The 17156-nt window shown below is 32.6% G+C and overlaps 2 protein-coding genes and 1 pseudogene across 2 annotated transcripts; all 3 read right to left on the bottom strand.

The window, feature by feature from the left end:
• Positions 1-170: 170 nt before the first annotated feature.
• On the bottom strand, positions 171-3314 carry LOC129871018 (uncharacterized; annotated as a pseudogene).
• Positions 3315-3546: 232 nt separating this feature from the next.
• Positions 3547-4851, bottom strand: LOC129870429 (transcription termination factor MTERF5, chloroplastic-like). The gene has a single exon (XM_055945219.1). It carries the CDS (start codon positions 4778-4780, stop codon positions 3671-3673), a length of 1110 nt encoding a protein of 369 aa, XP_055801194.1. The 5' UTR covers positions 4781-4851; the 3' UTR covers positions 3547-3670.
• A 3562-nt stretch (positions 4852-8413) lies between these two features.
• LOC129871668 (uncharacterized) lies at positions 8414-11236 on the bottom strand. Its single transcript, XM_055946626.1, has 4 exons — positions 10930-11236; positions 10699-10839; positions 9972-10212; positions 8414-8674 (listed from the first exon to the last, which is right to left on the bottom strand). Exons 1-3 carry the CDS (start codon positions 11090-11092, stop codon positions 9998-10000), a joined length of 519 nt encoding a protein of 172 aa, XP_055802601.1. The 5' UTR covers positions 11093-11236; the 3' UTR covers positions 8414-8674; positions 9972-9997.
• Between the last annotated feature and the right edge of the window lie 5920 nt (positions 11237-17156).

The raw sequence follows: 17156 nt of genomic DNA, 5'->3' as shown, positions 1-17156 counted from the left end.
CATAGAAATAAAGCACTTATTTCTATTTACTAATCCTGCATAATCGCTATGAATCCAAAATCATCGAAAGTGAACTTATACTGCATATTAAAGTTCAAGTGGTTGAACACCCCCACCATCAACACGAAAGAGATGCATTAACATATCTATCCTGAATATGCCTCTGATGACATACAAGTACTTTCAGCTAACCCCGTCAGGGTGTTGGGATCGAAAGCAGCAAATGGATGAAATTTCTTACTTTTTCAAACCACCTTGCTTGACCAATAACAAGTTTTCCGAGAATTCCCCAGAGGACTTTTGATATCATGCCGTGTCTAGTCAAAAACATCAAGTGAACCAACAACTCCTTTTTTAACAAGAGTAGAAAGCACTCTCGACACCCCTTTGATGATTATCTCCTTCCTCTCATATCATAATTGTCAACCACAATTAGTAGGAATTCAACAAGAGTAAGTGTCACTTCAATATTCTTGGGTATAGAGTTCACCATCAATAGAATTGCAGGTTCAATGTTCATCAAAGAAAAGCCAATCATAAAACAACGCAAGCTTTAATATAACTCTTCTTGCATGACGTTAATAGCCAACCAATCACAACCCATCTTGATAAGATATCTGATTGTATGATTTCACCAGATGTTCCAACATATAAACCTACCAACGTCAGTTTAAACCGTTTCTCTTTCAGGTACTATAAGAAACTTCTTCGCGAACCAAACTTGGTACCTTATTTGGCTACCAAACTTCACATATGTAAGCAAAGCAGAAACCTCAATTGGGTTTCCATTTCAGGAGTTATTCAGAGCAAAAAATACCAACTTATAGTCTTAGGCCTCATTTGTTTGCACTTAATAAAGGTCTTAATCTTAGTCATTAAGTCTATGTGTTTTCAAAGTTTGAATCTTAATCATTCAGATGTCAATCATTAAATATGTTTGTTTTCAAGGCCTGAATCTTAATCCTTTAGATCTTAATCATTAGGTATGTTTATTTTTCTTATTTTACAACCACTTAATGGATCAGAATAGGTCTTGAATGAATAAGATCTATAACAAAGTCTTAATATCATTAAGATGTTTATACAAAAATTTCTACAAATATAACAGTTCACCGTCACTTCATCTACTTTTACCACCACACACAATCACTATCAATCACCACCACCACCTACTATTCGCAACCATCATCCTCAACCCAACTATCATCAATCACTACCACAACTACCGTCAATCACAAAAATCAATTGTCATCACCATTAACCACCAATAACAATCATCACCATCAACTATTATTACATTCACTAATCACTATCGATAATTACCACCATTAGTCATTATTATATATCGTTAATCTCCATCATCATTCACCATTGTCAAGAGTTATCAGTATCATTTCACTATTAATTATCAATTGCTACCAACAATAACCACATCAACGTTAGTACCAACCACAATACCATAATACTACTCATAACCACCATCATCAGTGAACATCATCCCAAATTGGAACATACAATCACCATCATTAGTCGTCACTGTAAACATTAAAATTATATTGAATTTAAATCTGTAAATTAATTTGGACTACATTAAATTCAAGAAAATAGTCCAAATGATGTGGCAATCCAAATCAAATAAATGATCCACTAAAAGCACACTATGTGTCAAAGTTATGTGGCAATTCAAGTCAAATTAAATGAGCCATTAAAATCACACCACGTGTCAAAATTATATGACAATCCAAGTCAAATTAAATGAGCCATTAAAATCATGTCATGTGCCAAAATTATGTGTCAATTCAAGTCAAATTAAATATGTCACTAAAATCATGTCACGTGTCGAAGTTATGTGGCAATCTAAGTCAAATTAAACCAAAGAAATCTGATTGGCCAGTTCAAACCAACCAATCAAATCACACCCTCATCCACTCCCTACAACTATAAATAGGGGTCCTCATTATTCTCAGAGAGGAGGTTTTCAAGAACAAGAACAAGAAGCAAGAAGAAAGCTCGTGGATCAAAAACCGCAAATTCTCTACAAAGCTATTAAGTTCAAGTAATCAAATTCAAGTTCAAGTTCAAGATCAAGAACAAAGGCAAATATCAAAAAGTACGAGATCAAGTTACTTGTTCATATTTATTACTCGTCATAACCGTACAAGTGTTCGTGACGAATAATTCAAATCCAAATTTGAAGACGCAGATTCAAGATCAAGTTGTTCAAGCCCTTGACTCTAAATCAAATTCAAATCCAACATATTTCATATTATTTGAAGAATCAGAGGATTATTATAGAGATTGTAACACGCACTACATTTTGAAATCAAATATTACACTTTGTTACTCCAATTTTTCGGTCTTGATTATTTATTTATGTTCGGCTCGAAAATTTGTTGTTTACAGTCACCATCAGTAATTGCCATATAAAAATTTTAAAATATTTTATTAATATAATATTAGATCAATTCAATATTTTATTTGAATTTTCTATGTATTATTTTTAAAATAAAGACAATTTTTATACATTATTTAATATTCAGAACTTAACGTAACATCTTAATATTCAGATGTGTATTTAGATTCTAAATCTTAATACACATCTTAATATTTTGATGTGCATTCAGATTCAGATGTCTTAATCTTAATGCAGATCTTAATATTCAGATGTGCATTCAGATACAGACATCTTAATCTTAATAAAAACAAATGAGGCCTTAGTTTGGTAAACTTGCAAAATATCTTTAAATCCATCCACCATAAACTGTTTCAGATTCAGTAACAAGTCTCTCCAAATTGCTTTAAACTCAGGTACGCATGAACCAAATCTTGCGTATATCATAGGATTACTTGGTACTCTATAATGATCAGCTAATAAATGAAGAAACACGTATAAAGCTTTAGTCAAAACCAATGGTTTTTCCTCTAATAAGCAATCCCAATGTGCTCTCCAAACACAAGCATAAATTTCCCTCACTAAAATCCCCATTTAAACTTTGCCTTAAAAGCGCGACGAGCAATTCATCAAATCCTATAGCCAATACATTCATCTTCTCTTTAGTAACCCAAATCAGCTGAATTTCCACTGAGTCGAGCAATTTTGCATACAAATCATCAACAATCTTAACAAGCATACATGTAAAATAACTATAACCATCAGTAATAGATGCCTAATATGGGGTTTGGTTCAAAATCCCAGAAATTATAGCTTTATTCAAGTTCGAATATTCTTCCTCGTGTGTATGTAGACCTTACCCCTACCTTGTGATGGTAGGGAGGCTGTTTACAATAGATGCTCGGTTCAAGGAAACCTGCATATATATCATCATGGTAAACTAGTAATCCTTGTAGTAATTAATTCACTTGCTTTCTACTTAGTAGAGAATATACAATCTCCCATTTCGTTGTTTCTTATTTTTCAGAACTAATGAACTAGGTCTGCTATTGACTTATCCAAATGTGAACTAAAAGCAACAAAACATAAAGAGATAAATGATTCTCGGCAACACTGGAAAACATGTAAGTAAGGTCAATAGAAAGCAAAACAAGTTTAAAATGAAAACAATACTTCAATGATATTAATGCTTTCGCAGGACAGAAATGAATTTCGGACTACAACTGAAAATTTAGAAAGATCTCAGCACCTATAGTACCAAAAGCAAAACCAAAACTGTTAAGGAGCCAGAGTTTTCTGGAGTGGTTCATACAAATTAGGTACCTGATCCTTGTAAGGCAGCACGAAATACTCTATGAACTTTGTCTCTTTTAAGCTCACAGCAGTATAAAGAGCCATCTTTCTCCTCTCAAGCTTCTTTTCATCCAAAATTTTCAAGACTTTCATCCGAGGTAGGACCCTTTTTTCCATACTATAGATCAAAATTGAAGGATGAGAAGCTAAGTAAGCAGGTTCAAAACCAAGCTCCTTCATGTAAAGACTCAATCCTTTCTGAATTTTAACCTCCGAAAGAGCAATACAATAAGGTAACTTCCTAAACATCCTGAGTATATCATCATCAGACCATCCAAAACTCTTGAAAATCTCAATCTTTTTCTCACACCTGGCTTTCTTTTGTGAGGCTAATGTGTGAAATCCATAAGGAAACATAGAGGAATGAAGCGGAATACCAAAATCCTTCTCTACCCTATGCAACAAATCCTTAACCCACTCAGGCTTCTGTGTAATATACCTCGGATTTCTAAGCACAATTTTTCGTATTTTGTCATCAGAAACACCGTAATTTTTCAACAACAACAAATTATTTTCCATTACATTACGACCACCAAAAGAAAGCAACCAAGAAGTACTCTTTATAGCTTTAACAACATTCTCATCACTACCCAATATTCTCTTAAGACAATTAAGAGTAGGTTTCAAATGAGTAAGTAAACCCCTTTCAACAATCGTTGAATCTTTAACAATTACATTCACAAGGTCCCATCCGGATAACCCGATATCCATCAAGCATTGGATTTTGGGTTTTAGGGTTTTGGAAACATCGTAAAATAGAAATTTGGGTGATGTTGAAACCAATTTTTTCATCTGGGTCTTATCGAAACCAGTTAGTTTCAAGAAATTGAGAACTAAATCGGGATTTTTCTTGAAGGATTTCCCTAAAGTTACCTTGGAAGATGCTAATGATGCTTCTGCTTTGGAGAATCCGAGAGAATCAATGAGGTATTTCACGAAAATAGCGTTCCGGGCAGAAGTTGAGTAGAGATATTGAGATTTGAAACAATGAAATCTTGATAGAGCTTCAGATTTGCCTCTGAATCGGACCAGCATTTCGTTTAGCTGTTTCTATCAACTTTTTGCCAAGAGTAGAAGAGAAATGTTGCTTCACTGCGTGTAATAAAATGCCTTGGGGGTTTAGAAAGCCCTTTTAGCTTTTGAATATATTTGCCTAATGCTGACTTTAAGCCATAAAATTCTTAAAGTCAGTCAAAAATGAAAAGTTAGGATTCCTAACTTTTTTTTTTTCTAAAGTGCTTAAAGTCATTTTCTTTAACCATGGAAATTACTTTTATATCTCTTATATTTTAACTAAATTTCCAAACTACCTTTTTTTATTCTTTTAACCCTAAAATTCAGATCATAAGCACTTTTATTCAAACACTCAACTGCTTATTTATAAAAATAACTTTCAGCACTTCAAAGTTCTAAAAGCACTTCATACATAAAAGTTACTTTTTTTAAGCCCATCCAAACGGACACATAATCTAATTACTAATGAACTTATCTGGCGGTGTAAATCTTATTTTATAAATTTGTTATTAATTGAAAAGTCATTTTACTATTATCGTTATAATCTAATTACTAATGAACTTATTCGTATTTTACGCGGTGTAAAACTTATTTTATAAATTTGTTATTAATTAAAAAGTCATTTTACTATTATCGTTTTTTTAAAAAAAAAACTTTAAATATTATAATATATTTTATAATTTTTTGTACCTGCCTTGGAAGTAACAAATAATTATACAAAATAACATATAAATTTAAAAAGCTAAAAACATCAAACTTTCACAAGTGACCCTAGTTACTATTCTTAATTTTAATTCAACCAACTATCATTTTTTTTCAGTTTTAGAGGATTTACAATCTAATTTATCTTAATTAAATTATGTATTTATAACTCTGATTTTTTATCTTTCTAGAAGTTTTCGGCTTTTGTTTTTGTTATAATTCAAGTTTTGATGCATCAACAAACAATGGGACCTGATTGGCGGACCTGGTCCCATGAACGGTGTGTGTCACATACCAAATGAGAGACAACTGTAAAAGAAATCATAAGACCTGATCGGGGCAAATCAGAAGAGATTACAAACCATGGGACCTGATCGGGGGACCTGGTCGACCTGATCCAGCTGTAAAAGCTGTCACCACCTACTGTGGTTGGTGGGCAACATCTGGACGACAGAGAAGTCCAGCCAATCAAAAGGTACTAGGTTGTTTCGTCCATATGCTAAATACTATCTTTGGAACATGAAACAACTTAGTTTTCACACATCACATTTACAAGGCAAAAAGAAAAGGTGTATGTGCTAAAAAAGAAAGAACACTTCCTCAAAGCAACAGGGGACCTGATCGATCTACTATTGAAGAATAGTTTTTTAGGTTGTTGCTTTGTTGTAATGTTGAGTCTTGTGTGCTAAATATTTTAAAATCGATTCCTACGCTATAAAGGAATATTGATCATCTTTCCTTGTATCAGTTTTGCATCGAGTTCATAGCTAGAGTTAGCTTTGAAAGGAGTGTTTGAAGTCTATGTCAACTAGAGGTAGTTGGTATAGTGGGCAATAGAGTTATTGCTTAGTTTCCGAGTCATGGCTAGAGTTAGCTTGATCGGAGTATTCAAAGTCTATGTCAACTAGAGTTAGTTGGGATAGTGGGCAATAGAGGTATTGCTTAGGCTCAAAGTCTTGTAATAGATGTATTGCAAGCCAAGGGGTGGAGAGGGTTAATGTCTAGTTACAATAGGTTGTAATAAATTACTTTGCTCTTGCATATCAGTGAAGAATGATTGGTGAAATTCTTTTGGACAGGTCGTGGTTTTTCCTCCCTTGAGTAAAGAAGTTTTCCACGTAAATATTGCGTTCCATTTTACCTTCTGCACTTATCTTGAGAATTCTGTTAACTGACTGTGTCAAGAGACCCGGTCCCTCGTGTGGTGGACACATATATTCTATCAGTTTTCTTGATGACTTTAACTCACAATATAGGTTAAAGGTGGAAGGTGCTTATCATCAAAGTAATCTCTCTTGTCAAAGAAAAGAAAACTTTGTACAAAAAAGAGGCTGTGTGATATAATAATAATACAATTATTCCTAAAATTAAAAATAGGACATTTACCCTAGAAAAATAAAATTTGTTACATTTGAATTCACACTCTAACTATATAAAGCTTGCAACAGAAAAAATATACATAAATAAAGTTTGATATATCGCTAATGATAGTGTATTCTTCAAGTTTGAATCTGATGAGTTCCTTTCATTTCCAAACAAATAAAAATCAGGCACAAATTTTATATATAAAGTTAATAATTTGGGGGAAAACACCAATAATGATAAAATAAAATAAAAAAGGAGAAGAAGAAGAAAAAAGAAACTTCTTGCGAAAAGAGTTTCCAATGAAAATGAGCAAAATAAGAAGAAGAAAATTTGAAAAAGGCAGAATGTTATATAGTGGAGAGCATTTGCTTTAGTTAGTATTTATAGTAAGCAAAAGAATTAGTAACATAACATGAAAAGAAAGGAAAAGTATATTTGAGTAATTATAATTGAATGAGTATTAAGTGTTTTCCTTAATTGTATTTAATAATTGAGGTTTATTATAAAAGAGACTTAATTTAGCATTAAGGAGATACTGCTACGTGGACTGAATCAGTTTTAATAGAATTTTATTGTGTTTGATTTCTATATTTAATTGACCTTTTATTGATAATCCATTAGATTGTAGTAAAAACTAATCCAAAAAAATGCAAAAAGAAATGGGGAGAAAATGCCAAAAAAGGAGAAAAAATATACTTGAAATTGGAGACATAGAGAGGTGTAGTGCATTGCAATGTTATTTGTGAAATAATTCCATAATTTGATTAAAGAATTGCAATTACAGTGAAAAATGAAAAGTAAAGCAGTTTTATTTGATGAGATCAATTTTGGAAATTAATTAATAATATAATTAATTAGTTTTTACGGTTACAAATTTTGGAGAAGAGACAAAAGAGGATATAAATTAATCTTCTCAACTTCTTCTACCTAAACGTCTTCATGTAGTTAAGTATTATATTTATTCACCTTTCAATTTTTAAAAATGAGTTTGTAGAAAATTCAAGAAATAAATTAATAAAATGCCAAAAAATGATATATATTGATTTGAAATCGGTTAAACACACCACGGTCAAAATCACAGTTAAACTTCGGAAATATTTATCAACACACATTTAAATTATCAATTGATCACTTTTTGTACTTGAACACTGGTGATTTTTCGAGAAGAAAAAATGAACAATTAATAATTTCGATAAATATTTGATGATAAAATTGAGAACACTCTTTTTAAAAAAATATTATATTTCATGAAGCAAAAATTCGATATTATCTCATTTTTCATGTATATTAATCCATAGATTTTTTGAAATATGTGTAACCAACAGCACAAAATTCTTGGATCCATTTGTGACAACCTCTTAATTGATACTCATTGTTATTTTTAAGAATCCAAAATTATCTCGATTGTTCATAGGTATTAGTCCATAAATTTTCCGAAATATATTCTGAGCTAAATTTTTGTAAGTACATTAATGAGAACCTATTAAATGATAAATTGTTTTCAAAAGACATACGTGGCTCTTTTTGGAATTCGGTATGAATAGCATGGTTGAAGCTATATATAATGGATTTGGTATACAATGATAATTAGCTGCAAGACGACGTATAAATTAGCCATGAACCTAAATGACATAACACTAACATATGTACCTAGTTATCCTATCACATTTTATACAATAGTCATGAACTATCCAGATCTAAATGACAAATAAAACAAGCATACGTACCTAGTTGTCACATTATAACACACAACTTAACTAACTACCTAAGGAGACGAAACAATCTTTAGTCTGATTTGCTAAGCAGCAGCATCACACAAGAAAATCATCTTCATCTATCACCCTCTGCCTGAAAAAGAAGCAAGTGGAATCTCACACACATACACATTAACATTATGCACGTAAATTCTACGCAATTAAATGGATGCATTGTCCTTTAAGACATGACAAGTGCAACTCTCGAAAGTAGAATTGCAGACTAGACATGACAAGTGCAATATATTTCAGCAATCATGCAAGTTCCACAATAAGAAAGACCAATATATCTGTTTTAACATACTAGCACCAAGTTCACTGTGATTATAACAATAGCACTCAGCTTAGCATTTGAGTACTACAACTATTTAACTTGAACAAGTCCTAGGCAAAATATGGTCATATGTGGTTCTGTTTAAACAAAGTTAGCTTTACAGATTGTTTATAGAAAAAAGTAGCTTTGCCTCTGTCACAGGCTTCCATCATTCTGGTTTTTGAGGCAAGTGTAATCTCATCCTTATGATCACCACAAGGGAAAAACATTGATTAGACCAAGACAAAGTAGGAGATACACCAATACTACTCTAATCCCTGAGTGCTTCAAGTCAAAGGTCTCAACTTGAACAACATTACTCTGGACGTCTACTACTAGGATAAACTTGGCACACACTGGAGACCGCTATACTTCACTGTGCACCACCATCAGTAATCTACGTATTTTCCAATTCTAGTAAAGGAGAATTATAGTATCACAAAGACGGTGAAAATACCATCCAGTGAACAGAGGGAAGAGATCCTAAAAAATGGGATCGAGAAGACAATTTGACTACAGAATAATTACTGAGGTCAAATCAGGGTACCGTATCATGCATCAAGATCCTCATTTGATTTATCATGTATCATATGATTAGGTAAAATAAATAATTAAAGCGACTTCATTAAAATTACAGCATTCTTGAATAGTCATCAAATAGAACAGTATATTTCACAAAATTCATCCTTAAAAGGATACTGTAATGAACTCCAAAATCATCTATTGATTCCTAATTCACTGTCACCATGTCAACCCGGACTCATATTTGATATGGCTCAAAAAAATTCACAATCACGCGGAATCGGGCGAATGTGAGTTGTAGTATCGCACATGAACTGTAACATGCTGAAAACTAAGAAACTGACAACGCCAAATTCAATAAAAAAAGGGCAGCCCGGTGCACTTAAGCTCCCGCTATGCGCAGGGTCCGGGAAAGGGCCCGACCACAACGCCAAATTCAATAACTACTGCAAATTGCAGTGATGTACAAGGAGAGGCAGAAATAGTGGAACAACTTCTATAAAACTAAACAACAATCCAAATATTGCATGAAAGCTAAATGAGAGAAATTACAGACCTGAGGGTATAACTCGCAAATAAAAGTCAGCAGTTTTGATAGATCATATGCTTCACAGTCTCTCTACGCACCCGAGTACGAGTGACCATAGGGCTCCTAGTATGAGGAAAATCATCCATGTTATGATCTTTGCTAACCACATTAACTGTCTTCCTACCAGCTTCATCCACTTTTTCAGTCCCTCCTTTTAGCACATCAGCAGATCTCTTACTGTCCATCTCTTCTTGTATAGGAACTGGTCCTAGAGTACAGGAAAAAGAAAAAGAGTAACCTTTAATTGAGTTCAAACTTTGAAGAGCTGCAATTTAATTTAAGTGGACAAAATGATCCCACACAGACAAACACAAAAAATACATAGTGTGTGTCTGCTGCTCGCAGCATTGTGTTTCATACCAATCATATTCTTTGAAAAAAAAACATAAAAGTTTAACCTTTGGTATCCAGGGGAAGTTTTCACAGAACAATCTTGAATCCTATTTATTTTTTTCCGTTGATTATTAAGGTAAAGCCTAACCTCCTTTCTTGTACTCTTCTCTTAAAAGATTCGCTTTTAGTTATTAATAAAAGGGAAAAGGGCCTATACACCTTAATTTTGCGATTTAGAGTTGATATACGTTGTTATCACGTTATAAAAGTGGGTCATATATACCCTACCGTTACACAAATGGTCTAGATATTGATACAAACACAGATGAAAATTTCCTGTTACTATAGATTAAGATTGTACCTTTAGATACATGAACCGAATCCCAGGGTTGAGAAATAACCAAAGGAGCATACATGTAGGTATCAGCCTTTAAATAATCCCCAATTTTACTAACCAATTTCTTATCATTTCCTTCCAAGGGTTTCTCATCTTCCCCAATTCCTGAAAACAGAAACAAAATCCATAAAATAAAATTAATTAACTAATTCACAAAGTTAATTGTATGGGAAGTTCAGGAACAGAATCAGTTACCTGAAGAGAAACGGGATGAACACATAGGTGCAAACATAAAAGTATCAGATTTGAGATAATCCAAAACTTTGTTTAAAAATTGCTTCCTTTTGCTACTACTGGGTTTCTTCATTGGTTTCTTCTTCAAGTGAACTGCTGAGAGAAACGTCGATTCTTTACCCATTTTTGCGAAATTGAATGAGATTTGCCGGTATTAGGGTTACAAGGAGGAGTAATATTCCCGGTGGAAGTTTAGGCGGTTATGAACGTGAATGCAACCACTTGGCAAATAACAGAAAAGCCATCTGGCCAAATCTGCATAACTCTAAGCAGGAGCGGATCTTAATTATAAGTAAATTTATAAATTTATATATTATTTTATAAAGAGATTAGTAATTTTATGCTTATTTATAATTATATATATGTATAAGTTATGTGAGTTTCTAAATTATCGATCAAATATCGTAATTATTTTATACATGAATAATTTATTTACTATCTACCTATCAAACGTCGTATAAATTATAATATTTTCGTCGTCCCAATTTATGTGGCATTTTTTTGGAATTTTGAGATTTAAACAATTTATGTGGCATTTTTTTGAATTTTGAGATTTAAATAAGTTTATCTTTGACCGAATTTTTTTTATATTTCTTTTAAATATTTTGAATTGTCAATTATTATATTAAGTAGTTTACAAATATATAAATTTCATTTCAAAAAAATTGAAGATTCTATGCACAAATTTTCCATAAAACTTAAATTATTTGACTCTCAAAAAACAAAAAGTGTCATATAAATTGAGATAGAAGAAGTACATGAATAAGTTAGATCATATTTAGCTATCGAACGGCCCCTTGTTTAATACAATAACTAGCCAGTCTACTTGAACCCACCAACTTTTGTTGTATATATATGTTATTAAAAACACATTAGATAGGTACAAATTAAATAGATACAAATAATATGTTCGAAACTAAAAAAAATTGAAGTTAAAATACTCTTAAGTGAATTGATAAAAATTTCTAAAAATCAATCTTTGCTTTTGATTGTTCCTAGGATATTTTTTTGTTAAAATTTCATGTAATTGTCTAGATCGATCAATCGTTTTTTGTTGCTTTCTGTTTCAATTTGTGTAGTTCTAATTACTATTTTTGAACGTGTTTAGCCTCCTCGACTTTTGTAAGTATAGCTTTTGGGGGTACTTTGATTATCGTCGTGTGGCTTCTTTGATTTGTCCATCTTTTTAGTAGTTAGGCTTTTTTAAAAATTTTATGTATAAAAATTGCATGTTTGTCATTCATTTTGGCTGCTTTCAACCAAAATATGTGTTGTAAAGTTAAAATCATGCTATGAGTAGCTATACTAACTATATTTCATTAAATAAAATTTACAAAATATTCATTGCAATACAAAAATTGTAGCATAAGAGTCAAAAGCAGATATCGCCTCTCATGCTTCCACGGTCCGCTTACCAAGGAATAGAAAGGAAGGATCCGGGACCAGAGCAAGTTGGGTTGAGGTATAGAGCTGTAGGCGCGGTAGGGGTGACAGAGGACATGTAAGAGATATACCAAAAATCAGACCTCTGATAATATGAACGACAATAAAAGGGCTAAACGATGATTCAACGAGAGTTATATAAGTTGATGGCATTCGAAAAAATTAGGGAGAGGCCTCTTTAGCTCAGCAACGAGCAAAAAAGATTGAAATAAAAAAGTATCATCTTCTATGTTTCAGCTCTATCTTACACAATAATTATGTCACCTTATGAAGCTAGCACTTTTTTCAGAACTTGCATTTTATTTAAGCGGCTATGCTTTCTTATTTCCATTTCGATGTAGTGCATTGTCGGAAGCTTTATGTTGCAATTTTTACAAGGTGTTTTATTTTAGCTATTGCTTTATATTTTAAGGGGACAAATTACTCCTTGGAGTAATTCTAAAACTCATGTTAAAAATTGTTAAACACATACTATAGTCAATTACACTTTTTTTTTAATGTATAGATTTCAACTTCTTAATGAGTCATTATTGAAATTCATTTATGAAATCTTGACTATAATTTCTAAGCGGCGTAAAATTGTCTCCTGAATCTATAATTATCTTATAGAGTAGCAATAGAAAAATTAGAATTATACTTTTGAATTTCATCTCATTTATGTATTAAGCAAGAACACATTTTTCAATGAAAACTAAAATGACCTTGGTCAGACTAGGCTCATCAATTTATTAAAAAAATGCAAATCAAACATCTATCTACTGAAAACATTAGTTTTTGGCCCAGATTTGAATCAAAGAGAAACGACGACGTATCAGAAAGACCTTTTCTTCCGTTCATCTAACATTTTCCCTCTTCACTATTGTAGACCTAAAAATACTCAGCACTAGAAGATATGATAAAAGTATTTACTCTAAGTAATATGAAGATTAAGAAACAAATATTTTTTAAAACAACATAACGTAAATGAACTTAGTAATAGTGTCTCAATGTTTAGTAATATTGTTGCTAATATTTATATTAGTCATGATTAATTCAAGTTAATCAAATATTGGTCATTTATTTGCAATACAATTTGTTGGACGATATTGTATAAAATTTGTTGGATTTGCTCCCCGCCGTTGTTCAATAAGTAGTTTAATTCAAAATTATAAAATATTATCTAAAATAATAGTAAAAAGTTAACAAAGATTTTTTTAAATCTAAGTTGTGTATTATTTAAGCAAAAATAAAATCATAAACTATTAGTTTAAAAAAAAAATTGGGTCTAAAAATTCACTATGTCACTTAAGTCATACAGAAATTTCTGAACCCAAGGATTATGAATAACAATGTAATAACACAACGTGATCTTGTTCAGGAAGATAATGAGAACCTACATTACTTGTACTTTCTCTTCCTAGAGTACACATAATGTTTAGCGTTATCTAGTACATTAATTTTTAACATATGATACTTTCTTTATTCCATATTAATTGAATTTTTAAGAGATTTTTCATTGTTCAAAGTTCAAGATGGATGTTTGAAGCTTTTTTCATATTTGCCCTTTCATTTATTGAAGTTTTATATTTTCTAGGAGATAAATCAGACTACTTGAAAAGTTATATTTATGATTTTACAAATGGTAATAGTGAAAAAAACAGTTCAAATTATGTCCTTGAATGTTTTTCTTAATATGTGTGCATTGTCTCACAAATTCAGTTAATATGGAATAGAGGTAGTAATGAAAAATAATTATCATCGTAATTAACTTTTACTTGGAAAATAAATGTAAGAAAATAAAAGACACCAAATTCAAATGCCAAAAAGGTAAAGTCCTTAAAACTAGGGCGGGCGTTCGGTATTCGGTTCGGTATTTTCAAAGTTCGGGTTCGATAATTCGGTAATCGGTAATTCAAAGTATATATCAAATACCGAACTTTCAAACTTCGGTTCGGTAATTCGATAATCGGTAAATCAAACTTCGGTTCGATACGGTATTTTGTAATACCATATTGAAGTCGAAGTCCACTGTATTAGAATGCAAGTATACTATGCAAGGGGTCAATGTAATTAGTAACAACAGCAACATATTCACTTCTCTGGCAACAGTCGTGTACATCACTTTCTCCAATTTGGGAAATTTAAGGTCCAACAGCAACATATCAATCCAGTTCTCAAGCACATAAGATTAACTCTTTCCAATATATTCTGATTTAGAAACAAGAAAGCAAATCCACAGACCCTTTGTTGATCATTGAGTGTGAAACAAAGGGAACGAAATCTGTATAGCCAAAATTTATATCAGTTTATGAAATAAGTAAACAACTGAATGCCCCAAGTTGGCTATTTTGAAGTAATATACGGTAGGAATTCAAGAAAATTGCTTAGTAACTAAATAAACCACTTTGCTTTTATCAAAGTCTAGTTTTTTAACAACAAAATTGTAACTCATGTATCTGATACATAAGCAGTAAAGCTTGATACATGTATCAGATTCTCATGTAATCAGAAGTAGTAAAGCTGCTTATGTATTAGATTCTCATGTATCTGATACATAAGTAGTAAAGCTTGATACATTTATCGAATTCTCATGTTATCAGAAGCAGTAAAGTTGCTTATGTATCAGATTCTCATGTATCTGATACATAAGCAGTAAAGCTTGATACATGTATCAGATTTCCATGTTATCAGAAGCAGTAAAGCTGCTTATGTATCAGATTCATAAGCAGTAAAGCTTGATATATGTATCAGATTCTTATGTATATGATACATAAGTAGTAAAGCTTGATACATGTATCAGATTCTCATGTTATCAGAAGTAGTAAAGCTGCTTACGTATCAAATTCTTATGTATCAGCTTAAACTAAAAGAATCAAAACAACTTAAACAAAAAGAACCAAAACAACTTAAATTTTCCCTTTTCTGTGTGACTATACCCATATTCCCCGATGCCCCTTCCACATCAGCATGAACAATATATGAAATACAAAAAGAAAACGAATTGAATAGATGAATAACCAAGGCCCAAGCTCCCAACATGAACCACAAGATAAAAAAATCAAGAAAGGACCCAAGTAAGTAGACAGAGAACAGCGAATAACAAAAATTTAGCAGTCACCTCACGGTCCACGGAAGAAGAAGAAGAAGGAGGAGGTACGACCATACGAAGATGGAGCGGAATCAGAAATTAAGATGGAGAAATTACAGGCTTTGAATGAGAAATTTGAAAGAAGACGACTGCTGTCCAAGTTAGGATTTATCGATTTGGATGAATAGAAAGGGAAATCAAAAATGAGATGAAGGTGGTGAAGTACTCAAGGTCTTAAGACTCTTAGGGTTAGGGATTTGGGCTGCACTTAAAATATTTTTACATTGGGCCTTTAGCCCTTTACTCCTTTAGGCCCTACAGACGTATAGTATTGGACTATTGGTCATTTAATTTCGGTATTCGATAAATATCGAATATCAAATGGTATAATTGTAAATACCGAATACCGACACCGAAATACTGAATTTTATATTTCAATACCGAATATCGAACCGAATTACCAAATATCAAAATACCGAAATAGCCGATTCGATTTGGTAATTCGGTTTCGGTATTTTATGCCCAGCCCTACTTAAAACACACACAACAGAGGAAAAGCACTCAAATTTTTTTTTGATGACAAATCATAAATATTTGAATAAATCTTTATTTTGTCTTAGAGTTTTAAAGAAAAATAGTTATTTTAAGACTACAACAACAACAACAACAACAACAACCCAGTGAAATCCCACAACATGGGGTCTGGGGAGGGTAGAATGTACGCAGACCTTACTTCTACCAAGGTAGGACGGCTGTTTCCTAGAGACCCTCGGCTCAGTAAAAGCATAAATGCATAAAAAATGTTAGATAAGAATAGAAAATTAAAAGCTTTATGAGAAAAACAACAAACAAATAACGAATAGATAACAAATAAATACAAATAAATAAATACTAATAACAAATAACAATTAAATAAATAATGAAAGCGTCACAGGTAAAATTGAGTAATCAAAGCATAGAAAGTAATAAATAATAACAGAAATAATAGAAATCAGAAGTCAAAGCGCAAGAGATCGTAATGCACTACTACACCTATGAATAGAGAAGAATAACGAGACTATGAACTAGCCTTCTACCCTAATGTGGGTCCTCCACACCCTCCTATCTAAGGTCATGTCCTCCGTAAGCTATAACTGCGCCATGTCCTGTCTAATCACCTCTCCCCAATACTTCTTCGGCCTACCTCTACCTCTTCTGTAACCATCTATGGCCAGCCTCTCACACCTCCGCATTGGGGCATCTGTGTCTCTCCTCTTCACATGTCCATACCATCTCAGTCGCATTTCCTGCATCTTGTCTTCCACCGAGGCCACTCCTACCTTGTCCCGAATAGCCTCATTTCTAATCATGTCGCTCCTGGTGTGCCCACACATCCATCTCAGCATTCTCATCTCAGCAACTTTCATCTTTTGAATGTGAGAAGTCTTAACTGGCCAACACTCCGCCCCATACAGCATAGCCGGTCTAACCACCACTTTGTAGAACTTGCCCTTAAGTTTTGGTGGCACATTCTTGTCACATAGCACTCCGGAAGCGAGCCTCCATTTCATCTACCCTACCCCAATACGATGTGTGGCATCATCGTCAATCTCCCCGCTGCCTTGCATGATAGACCCAAGATACTTGCAACTACTTCTCTTTTGGATGGCCTGAGCACCAAGCCTAACTTCAACGTCAA

Source organism: Solanum dulcamara, chromosome 10, assembly GCF_947179165.1.
Source record: "Solanum dulcamara chromosome 10, daSolDulc1.2, whole genome shotgun sequence".
In the NCBI taxonomy this organism is placed as follows: Eukaryota; Viridiplantae; Streptophyta; class Magnoliopsida; order Solanales; family Solanaceae; genus Solanum; species Solanum dulcamara.
The sequence above is the reverse complement of the archived record's forward strand: the minus strand, read 5'-3'. Positions and strand labels throughout refer to the sequence as shown.

Excerpts from the sequence above, each read along its gene's own strand:
- LOC129870429 (XM_055945219.1), bottom strand. The coding sequence starts at position 4,780 with ATGCTGGTCCGATTCAGAGGCAAATCTGAAGCTCTATCAAGATTTCAT.
- LOC129871668 (XM_055946626.1), bottom strand. The coding sequence starts at position 11,092 with ATGGGTAAAGAATCGACGTTTCTCTCAGCAGTTCACTTGAAGAAGAAA. Across the intron at positions 10,840-10,929 it reads TTCATCCCGTTTCTCTTCAG|GAATTGGGGAAGATGAGAAA; the intron begins GTAACTGATTCT and ends TTCTGTTTTCAG. Across the intron at positions 10,213-10,698 it reads TTCGGTTCATGTATCTAAAG|GACCAGTTCCTATACAAGAA; the intron begins GTACAATCTTAA and ends CCTGTACTCTAG.